General features: G+C 42.6%; 1 protein-coding gene across 1 annotated transcript in view; it reads right to left on the reverse strand.

Moving 5' to 3' along the window:
- fkbp5 (FKBP prolyl isomerase 5) overlaps positions 1 to 9,387 on the reverse strand; it is a 14,004-nt gene extending 4,617 nt beyond the window's left edge. Inside the window, exons 1-7 of the mRNA XM_080545926.1 lie at positions 9,249 to 9,387; positions 3,273 to 3,405; positions 2,807 to 2,951; positions 2,342 to 2,484; positions 2,016 to 2,130; positions 1,611 to 1,767; positions 113 to 203 (exon numbers count right to left, since the gene is read on the reverse strand). Coding sequence (XP_080402052.1) covers positions 113 to 203; positions 1,611 to 1,767; positions 2,016 to 2,130; positions 2,342 to 2,484; positions 2,807 to 2,951; positions 3,273 to 3,377 — 756 coding nt within the window. The 5' untranslated portion in view covers positions 3,378 to 3,405; positions 9,249 to 9,387. The remainder of the gene's footprint in view (positions 1 to 112; positions 204 to 1,610; positions 1,768 to 2,015; positions 2,131 to 2,341; positions 2,485 to 2,806; positions 2,952 to 3,272; positions 3,406 to 9,248) is intronic.
- Positions 9,388 to 10,763: the final 1,376 nt, after the last annotated feature.

The following is a 10,763-nucleotide window of genomic DNA, read 5'->3' on the forward strand; positions in this document are numbered from 1 at the left end:
GCTGAGAATGTTTACAAATTAACAAACATAATTAATTAATTTATTCATGAGATGCAGACCTCCATCTCCCTCCTCCACCTCCTTCCTACAGTAACCCTAAAGGTAAACTCACCCTCTGGAAGTCTTTCAGGGTCACCTCATACACCACCTCTGCGTTTGGTCCGATCTTATACTCTGCTTTACCCTCTCTCCCAAAACCATACCTACAACACAAGAGAGGATGAATAGTTTCTTGAAAATGTCTTTTTTCTTTTTTTTCGATGCCTCAGCCCGCTGTTTAATGTGGCCAGGGTAAGCATGCTTACAGCCAATCAGTAGTTCTTTCATTCCGAAAAGAGCTACTGATTGGCTATCATTTTCAAGTTCACTTAACGTTTCACACTACTTTCTCTCGCCCGGCAGAATAGTTTATGCTAGCTCAAACGATCTAATCAATAAGGATAACTTGCTTTTTTAATTTTGTGAATATGGACATTACTGTCAGTGTCAGCGACCTAAAGGGATTTCGTAGACTGGGCTGGACTGCAAAAACAGAACTACTTGCTAAAGGCCGGCCAAAGCCGGGTTAGGGTTAGGGTTAGGGTTAGGGTTAGGGTTAGTCTTAGGGTTAGGGTTAGGGTTAGGGATAGGGTTAGGGTTAGGGTTAGGGTTAGGGTTAGGGTTAGGGACATGGATGAGAGCTAAGTATGTTTATGTTGTGTTGCAGTAGGGTTATAAAGCGATAGGGTTATAAAGCGATAGGGTCATAAAGCGATAGGGTTATAAAGCGATAGGGTTATAAAGCGATAGGGTTATAAAGCAGTAGGGTTATAAAGCGATAGGGTTATAAAGCGATAGGGTTATAAAGCGATAGGGTCATAAAGCGATAGGGTTATAAAGCGATAGGGTCATAAAGCGATAGGGTCATAAAGCGATAGGGTCATAAAGCGATAGGGTTATAAAGCGATAGGGTCATAAAGCGATAGGGTTATAAAGCGATAGGGTTATAAAGCGATAGGGTCATAAAGCGATAGGGTTATAAAGCGATAGGGTTATAAAGCGATAGGGTCATAAAGCGATAGGGTTATAAAGCGATAGGGTCATAAAGCGATAGGGTTATAAAGCGATAGGGTTATAAAGCGATAGGGTCATAAAGCGATAGGGTCATAAAGCGATAGGGTCATAAAGCGATAGGGTCATAAAGCGATAGGGTTATAAAGCGATAGGGTTATAAAGCGATAGGGTCATAAAGCGATAGGGTCATAAAGCGATAGGGTTATAAAGCGATAGGGTCATAGTCATAAAGCGATAGGGTTATAAAGCGATAGGGTTATAAAGCAATAGGGTTATAAAGCGATAGGGTCATAAAGCGATAGGGTCATAAAGCGATAGGGTTATAAAGCGATAGGGTCATAAAGCGATAGGGTTATAAAGCGATAGGGTCATAAAGCGATAGGGTTATAAAGCGATAGGGTCATAAAGCGATAGGGTTATAAAGCGATAGGGTTATAAAGCGATAGGGTTATAAAGCGATAGGGTTATAAAGCGATAGGGTTATAAAGCGATAGGGTTATAAAGCAGTAGGGTTATAAAGCGATAGGGTTAGGTACACTGAGAGTAGAAGAGCTTACTTGGGTTTCAGGTAGAGTAAGCAGCACTCTCCCTTCTGCATCTTGTCCATGGCGCGGTCGATCCCCAGAGGAACCCCCATGTCATCAGACTCCCCCACCACGAAGCGCACGTCCCTGGACTCAAACAGACGCCCTCCACATCTGCCCTCCAGGTGCACTGTGGGAGAGAGGTGGCAGAGCAACATTGATCAGACTAGACACTTTAGACAACTAGACACCACTTTAACTGGTATGGAGAATTTGTTAAATAATAAAAATGACTCATTGTGAACCTCATGTGCACAAATGTACTTTGTCTAAATAAGGACAGGTTGCCAGACTAACTATACCCATAAGAAAACATCCTAGACAGATTAGACTAGCCCAAAAGAACAACAGACAGCGCTGTCAGACAGGAACACACACCGTCCACAGTCGATCCCTCGTTGGGGTTGTTGAAGCCCTCGCCTTTGACCTTTATCCTCCTCATGACCCCCCCGTCCTCCGTCAGCACCTCTCCCTCGAAGCAGAGCAGCTCCACCTGCAGTATCCAGGGATATGTTACCGCCATGAGTTTCCATAGCAACGCTAGCAGTGCCACACTAACAGCAAAGATCTTCCTAGAAACCTATTATCTGATATGTGCTAACAGTACCAGAGGATCTCTCATGACGACGCTGGCTATTCAGATGCAGAGGATCATGGGAAACAAAGCAGCACTGTGTTTTGACACGACTGTGTTGTACGTTTACCTCAAACAGCAGTGAGGAGTTGGGAGGGATCTTCGGGGGGCTCCCAGCCGACCCGTAGGCGTACTCTGGCTTACAGAGGAGCATGCACAACTCTCCCCTCTGCATTGAAGACACACCGATGTCCCAGGCCTTGATCACCTGGCCTGTGGGTTAGGGTTAGGGTTAGCCCTACATGATCAACAACTGAACATTATGCTGCTAGAATTATGGGAAATACACTGTATGTCTGGTGAATAAAATGACTTCACACCTTATTTATTGAGCATGTAAAGTACTTTGAGATGTACTGTACACATGTACAGTACAGGCTATATGTGTTACTGTTTATATAACTGAATTTCGTTCCTGAAAATACTATTCTTCTGCAGCTAATGTTAAGCGCTAAAGGGCAGGTGAGATATAAAGTAACAGAGAGTCAGACCCATACAGACCCTAAAGGGTAGATGAAATATAATACATACATACCCTTTCCCAGGTTAAAGGAGAAGGGCTCTTTGCGATCCCGACTTGAGTCAAACTTCTTCCCGTTGAGCAGTTTGCCAGTGTAGTGGACCGTCACCCTGTCCCCTATCATGGGTCTGTCCCCGTCCTCTCCCTGACGTCTCACCACCTGCAGGGACAACACCCGTCAGCTCTGAATGAGTTCATCCCAGTACGCAAGTCCTTGTGTCTGTGGCCAGGGTTGAGTAACTCTTCCTATAGGCCTATGTAGAATATTTCAGATTGTTTACATTAGTTCCACATTGTGCACATTTCGTCCCTGCGCCTTTTCTCTTTCTGTAAAGTTGCCAGATGTTGAAGTAGATCCGGAGGACGGACTCAGTAGATAAGAACACTAATGAGTGGTGGTGGGGTTAGGAGAGAATCCTAACTTAAACCCTAAAACAGGATTGAGGCTTTTAGTGAGGTTAGAGGTTAGGTTGACGCCTACCTTTCGTACGCCGTGGTCTTTGTTCGGCGTGACGTCGACGCCCTGAGTGGCAAAGACCACCGCAGAGGACTGGCCGTCCATGGACAGATCCTTATCAGTGGTCATCTCTGCACCTGGGCATACCACTCTGTCCCTGGAGAGACACACACACACACACACACACACACACACACCACATAAATGACATACTCACAAAAAATACTCCATCTGTACTCCTGACCCTGGTGAGTCAGACAACAAATCCACATATCGTTCAATAGTATCAATCAGTGTTTCTTTATTTCTTTCTTTATTTCTTTCTTTATTTCTTTATTTTTATTGATAGATACAGTGGAGAATTAGACAGGAAGGATGGGTGAGAGAGAGAGGAGGGATGACATGCAGGATATGTCCCCGGCCGGATTCCAACCGGGGATCCTGCGGTTACATGGTCGACGCTTAACCCGCTACGCCACCTAAGCGCCCCCGTCATCAGTGTTTCTAACCAGACTTTCAGTCATGAGCAGTACCCGTGTGTCCCAGTGGCCTTTCTCAGCCTCGTCTCTTCTAAAGTGTTAAATCTCGTAAACACTGTTTTTAATTATATTCGTCACTTTGTCATGTATCTGTGTATTATCTCTTTTTGTACTGTATTGCAATGTAATGCATTTTGCTGTGCCTGCTTATCTTGTATTGTCTTGCTTTGTCTTGTATTGTCATGTAGTGTGTTGCCTGTTGTGTCGCTTTGTTGTGCTTGCTGATGTTTTTAATGACACTACACCATTCATTTTGTAATAGCCTGCTCAGGGCCTACAGATGGAAATTAGCTCATGAGCTAACTCTGGCGCATTTACATTGATGTGGAAACTGATTTGTTGACTAATGTGCACTGTCCCTGGTAAATAAATTAATAAATTAATAAAATCAGGGAATCATGTGCTGCAGCTACACCTCATCCTCATCAAGTGTGCACATCCAGTAGCTTTGTACCAACTGTAATGCATCTCTGTACAGATATGCTTCTTCCTGAGCTGTATGTAAATGTAAATGTTTGTACACTTTTAATTTGGCAGACACTCTGAGGGAATCATAACTGTAACTCCAGACCGTAGCTCTGGTAGAACCTTCTGGGTCTGCTTCCTAAAACATTGCCTGGCTGTCAAAAATGTTTTACTTAGGCTATAAACTTAAACCTTGCATTGACCTTCTGTGACATATTGAATCCACAATTAAAAATGAAACTAGCGCATCATATTTAACCATAATGGAAGCAGGAAAAAAGATGATATCATTATGTCCACATACATACTCGCAAATAGAAAACATGATCAGTGTTCAAGCCCCATTTTTGCCTAACCCTAACCCTCACCCTAACCCTAACCCTAACCCTAACCCTATCATTTAATCTTTATGTGTTTATGTTGCACATATCATCATTTTGATGCTGCACATGGTTTCCTAATTCTATCATTGGCTGTTCTATTCTAACTCTGTTCACTAAGGTGTTTATGACTGACACAGAATGTTGGTGTAGAGAGACTGTGACAGAAGAGTGCCACATCCAAACACTAAAACAGTAACTTCCTTACAGCAACTTCCAATCAGTAAAACCAGGTTTGTTGTTCATAACACTTGCATTGGGTTTACATTGAAGCACCATTCACACCAGATCTTATCTTAGGAACACTACATGTGAGCTTTAACCAACACTGGCTATGGAAAGTCAACACACCCCTTCAATTTTTCCACATTGTGTTGTGTTATAGACTCAATTGCATAGGTAATTGGTTCCTATGCAAATCAGAGACCCTATAAAACACAGATATTGATTCCAAAAGTACATAAACTATTATCTTTGCATTAAGATGGACTCAATTCAACTTATTGAGTGATTTATTGATGACATTTTAGCTTTTTAGCTCATTTTAAGAGCAAAGGGTGTGAAGACTTATGCACATGAGGTATTTCTGTGTTTAAATTTGCAGAAATTTCTAATAAACTTGTTTTCACTTTGTCATTATGGGGTGTTGTGTGGATTGATGCCAATTTGTATTTATTTAATACATTTTAAATTAAGTCTGTAACACAACAACATGTGAAAAAAGTGTAGGGGTGTGTTGACTTTCTATAGCCTCTGTAGAGGACAGCAGGTAACCTGTCTGTGTGTTACTGTGTGTCTGGGCAGACAGTCCCAGTGATGCTAGTCTATGGGTCTCTGTAGTGTGTTGACACCAGGTGTCCAGCTGCCCTCCTTCACACTTCATGTCTACATGACCAACAGAGTTGTCAACAGATATTGTGTTTACTGTCCTGTTCTATTCCATCCTCCTCTATCACAAGAACCTCCTCTGTTTCTCTCTTTACCTCTTTCTCTCACTCTTTCTATTTATATCCCTATTTTCACTATTGTGAAGGTTTACAAAACATCTATGCAGATGTTGATAACACACACCCTATAAGTGATATAACACACCCTATAAGTGATCTATTACCTCTTTGTTTTCACTGTAGGTAAAGTGACAGACTCTGTGTTACAACACAACATCACTGCTTTGTAGCTAATGATATCATTATTATATCATATCATATATAATTATTATTATATTTTTAGTGGCACATAGTCATAAATCATGTACAACCTCAGTATCACCACTGTAGGTAAAGTATTTCACTGTTCAAATGTTATAACGCTTCTGATTAAACAAGTATGGAGATGATATTAACAAATATGATATCAGCAGCTGCAAAGCAGTTTAATTGCTGTGTTGTAACATCGACAGAGTGTATCGTTTTACCTGGCGAGAATGAGGTCATAGATCACTTAAAGGGTGTGTTATATCAACATCTGCATAGCTGTTTTATAATTGCAATAACAGCCGAGTCAACACAGCCACACAGTAAATGTGATATAAGATGGTTTTGTTTTGTGTTGATAAGGCATCATAACGGGCATGATGGTTTGCTTTGTTATAACAGAGATATAGAGGTACAGAGATATAGAGGTCTCCAGAGCGTCAATGTTGCATAACACATTAATAAAAAAACATTTATAAAGCTAGCAACGTATATAGACCATTATGACTCTGTGTCATGCATTCTGTATGAAAGCTTAATTAATGCTTTACACGCCGCTAAATAAAATGTTAGGCAAAAATAGTCATAGCAGTTGAGCTGTTGATTAAAACTGTAATAAACTGTAACAAAAGCAATATATCTAGAATTGATCATTATTTTCAGGAGCCTTTCTTCATATACACTTGCATATTACTGCATATTACTGCATATTCATAGTAATCAGTCCATTAAACAATCCTATCAGATATTAGAATGAGCCGGGAAAAAAATACTTTAAAAAAGAGCCAGGAAAAATACTGTCTTGTTGGTGTGTACTGTATGTTATACAGAATGTTCTTACTGTACGTGTGTGTGTGTGTGTGTGTGTGTGTGTGTGTGTGTTTAACGTGTGTAAACTGTATGCCTGAGAACACTCCGGTGGCCAAGCTACATGATGTCTGTTTGTACTGTACCGTATGAACGTACAGTGTACAGTATGTCTATGTGTATGTACATGCAAATATGTGTGTATGTGTATGTGTGTGTGGTGTGGTGCACTGTAGAATGTGAAAGTGTGTATTTGTGCGTCAGTGTCTGTGTCTGTGTCTGTGTCTGCGCAAATGGACTTGTGCGAGTGTGTGTGGGGGGGAACACTATGTTCCTTCTGTTCAGAGTTCCTGGCACATCTGATGGTGTTCACCAATCTGAAACCCACTCAGTCACAACACAGAACACAGCATCTGCTCTGGGTGGCGATGCCCAAACAGACATTATTCAAATGGATTTCCCCAAAACCTAAATAGACTCAGTGCCTCTTAATGTTCTCTTGAAATTTGCAATAATGTGAAACTGGCTGCTGATGAAATTCCTGTCAGTATCTTGAATTTGAAACCTGCTTTAATAGACTTAAATTTAAGTAATTAAAAATATGTGTTATAGTTAAGTAATAATAACCCCTGCATGTGCTGGTAACAATAGTAACAATGTACTGTTGTTTAATTGATTTAATATTCTATTTAATATTTGTATTACCGGTACTTCAGCTTCATGACAAAGAAATTAAAATGTAAGACGTCTGTGTATAAAATCAACGATATCAACAATCAACAATATAAGTTACAGCTGGGAGGAGGTGGTGCGTCACTTAAGCGTGGAACTCAGAGACCTTGCAGAGAAATGCAGGAACAGAACAGAACAGAACACAACAAATCAGAGAACATTCAGTCCTGGGAGCTCACGGCCACTCCACAGACACACACTGTGCCTCCGAGCTCTCAATCACAAGTCAATGCTTCGATGCTAATCCACATGCAAACATCATCAGCCTAAGTGTATACTTTGTCTGACAGACTGGCATGGAACACAGTGAGACATTGTCTGAAATAACAGGACATTGTCTTCTGACATAAGAGGACATTGTCCTATGGACAGTTAGTGGACGTCGTCTTCCCTGGTTATGGACAGACACACTGACAGTGTCGGTGACAGAGTTCGAAATAGGAACTAGGCAAACATTTACTGACATCAAAATGATATAAATGATATAACCCCAGGCAGCAGGAGTCAGATCCTCTCTGTACCAACAGTGATCTATGGACAAAGGTGACGGGTCTTTCTCTCATGCGCATTCTACTGGATCTCTACAGGGTCAAGTCCTCCATCTGCCTCCCCTAGCCTCCCTACAGGCCATCTACCTCCCCTAGCCTCCCTTCAGGCCATCTGCCTCCCCTAGCCTCCCTACAGGCCATCTACCTCCCCTAGCCTCACTCCAGGCCATCTACCTCCCCTAGCCTCCCTACAGGCCATCTACCTCCCCTAGCCTCCCTTCAGGCCATCTGCCTCCCCTAGCCTCCCTACAGGCCATCTACCTCCCCTAGCCTCCCTTCAGGCCATCTGCCTCCCCTAGCCTCCCTACAGGCCATCTGCCTCCCCTAGCCTCCCTCCAGGCCATCTACCTCCCCTAGCCTCATACAGGCCCTCTCCCTCAGTCACCTGCACCACTACCTGCCTGCTCTGCCACAGGTCCAAACCGCCCCCACAGTACGTAAGGCTGATAGACCTGAGTGAACACCACCTACCCCCCCCCACACACACAAGCCTTGAAACACAGCAGCAATAAAAGATCTGCTGCTTCAACCCACACTTTACAACTGCATCCCAGGAATGACAGATAAGTGTCTTATTCATTCTTGTCCTAAAGGACTGTAGACCTACTTCAGTCAAGGATTAAAAAATATAATTTCTATACTTCTGCAAATACTGTGTGTGTGTGTGTGTGTGTGTGTGTGTGTGTGTGTGTGTGTGTGTGTGTGTGTGTGTGTGTGCGAGTGCGCACAAGAGAGAGAGAGAGAGAGAGAGAGAGAGAGAGAGAGAGAGAGAGAGAGAGAGAGAGAGCGAGAGAGCGAGAGAGAGAGAGAGAGAGAGAGAGACAGAGAGACAGAGACAGAGAGAGAGAGAGAGAGATCGGAATACCAGAAAGGGATTTATTTAATTCAGTATTCAGAGCTTTACCGTTGAGTACGTTCGATTGATTCAAATGTAAATTCACTGCTTTCACATTAAGCTGCTATTTACTGGATGTGGTGAAAATTCACCATTTAAGTATTTAGTCAAATCAACACTTGAGTCAAACCTGCAGAGGTACATGTGTACTATGCTATGTGTGAAAGTAGTGTGTAATTCAACAACACCTGACATCTGAGCTAAAGAAGTAGTTTCGTAGAATCTAAAACTTAAAATCAAGAGAACATAAATAACGAATATAGACTTATTTATCTCGTTCAGCTGCCTTTTATTATAGGCTATTCTATTACATAGGGACGCTTAGAATAACGTGACAACCCTCTGATGGGTGAATGAATATCAATAAGCCATTCAAGTGACAGCCAGTCAAATCAGATATGTCATACAAAATTGAGAAGACAAAATAAACCGTTAACTTACTATGTTATGTATCTTTGTCTTGTCTCTCTCCAGCAGATAGATAGATTGGAGTGTTGCCGTGATGTAATTCCAGCCGGTATCTGACAGCGACGCACAGCCCGCCCTCCTCTCTCTCTCAGCCCAGGGTACGAAATGTTCTGCCGGCAGTTTTTACACTGGAAACCCTCTGAGAACACTGGTGACGATCAACACGCTCAGTGTTCAGGCACATGGAGTACAGAATGAACTGACACCGAGAAGGAGGCGGAGGGAGAGAGAGGAGGAGGGCGATTTAGTGTAAAAAATGAAGGGCAGGTCTTGGAAAGTGGCCACAAAGTAACACAATGTTCCGGCTCTGTACTGTAGGCTGAGAACACAGTGTTCCAGCGGCACCCTGACCTGTAACCCGTTCAGCTCCGAGCGCCTCAGCGCAGCTACCGGGGACAGCCTGTACGTACAGCCTGGCTCTGTCCTCAGCCACCGGGGACAGCCTGTACGTACAGCCTGGCTCTCTCTGTCTCTGTCTGTCTCTGTTTACCGGGGACAGCCTGTACGTACAGCCTGGCTCTGTCCTCAGCCACCGGGGACAGCCTGTACGTACAGCCTGGCTCTGTCTCTGTCTCTGTCTCTGTACAGCCTGAACACACTGTCCTCAGCTCAGAGGAACAGCCTGTACGTACAGCCTGGCACTGTCCTCAGCTACCGGGAACAGCCTGTACGTACAGCCTGGCTCTGTCTCTGTCTCTCTGTCTCTGTATGCCTGAACACACTGTCCTCAGCTACCGGGAACAGCCTGAACACACTGTCCTCAGCTCAGAGGAACAGCCTGTTCAGCCTGGCTCTGTCTCTCTCTGTCCTCAGCTACCGGGAACAGCCTGTACGTACAGCCTGGCTCTGGCTCTGTCTCTGTCTGTCTCTCTCTGTCTGCCTGAACACACTGTCCTCAGCTCAGAGGAGCAGCCTGAACATCGCTTTTATATTGGTTCACTTCGTCATTTGCGGGAATAGGTGCGCCATCTGGAGTAATTACTCAAGCGAAGAGTATTATTTAATGATAATAATAATAATAATAATAATAATAATGGAATCACATGTTTATTATTATAGGCTACTTAATGAAAACTGTCATAGTATATTCGGTTAGAGACAATAGCCTGGAGCTGTTTCCTCTGAACGGGTTTACATCGAGCATTGTTTTATAACCACGGTTATGATAGGCTACATCCTATTTCTGTTATCAGATGTTAACAGATTAGGGTGGGATTAAGTCTGGTTTAGACATGTCATAATTCAATAGGTTATCTGCTGTTGATAGAAAATAAAAGTTAAATATTAAGTCTATAGCCTAGTTTAAAGGTTCTTGTAATTTAGGTTATAGACCAACTTTAGCAAATTCCATTAATTATTATTATTATTATTATTATTATTATTATAAGTTTCTATTCTAAGCCTAAATCATTTGTTATTCACGGTTGAAACATCACACTGATATCCACGTTTGACTGAAAAACCCTTTAAACTTTCAGTATTGCTTTG

Source organism: Nansenia antarctica (assembly GCF_963989245.1).
Source record: "Nansenia antarctica genome assembly, chromosome: 15".
NCBI lineage: Eukaryota > Metazoa > Chordata > Actinopteri > Argentiniformes > Microstomatidae > Nansenia > Nansenia antarctica.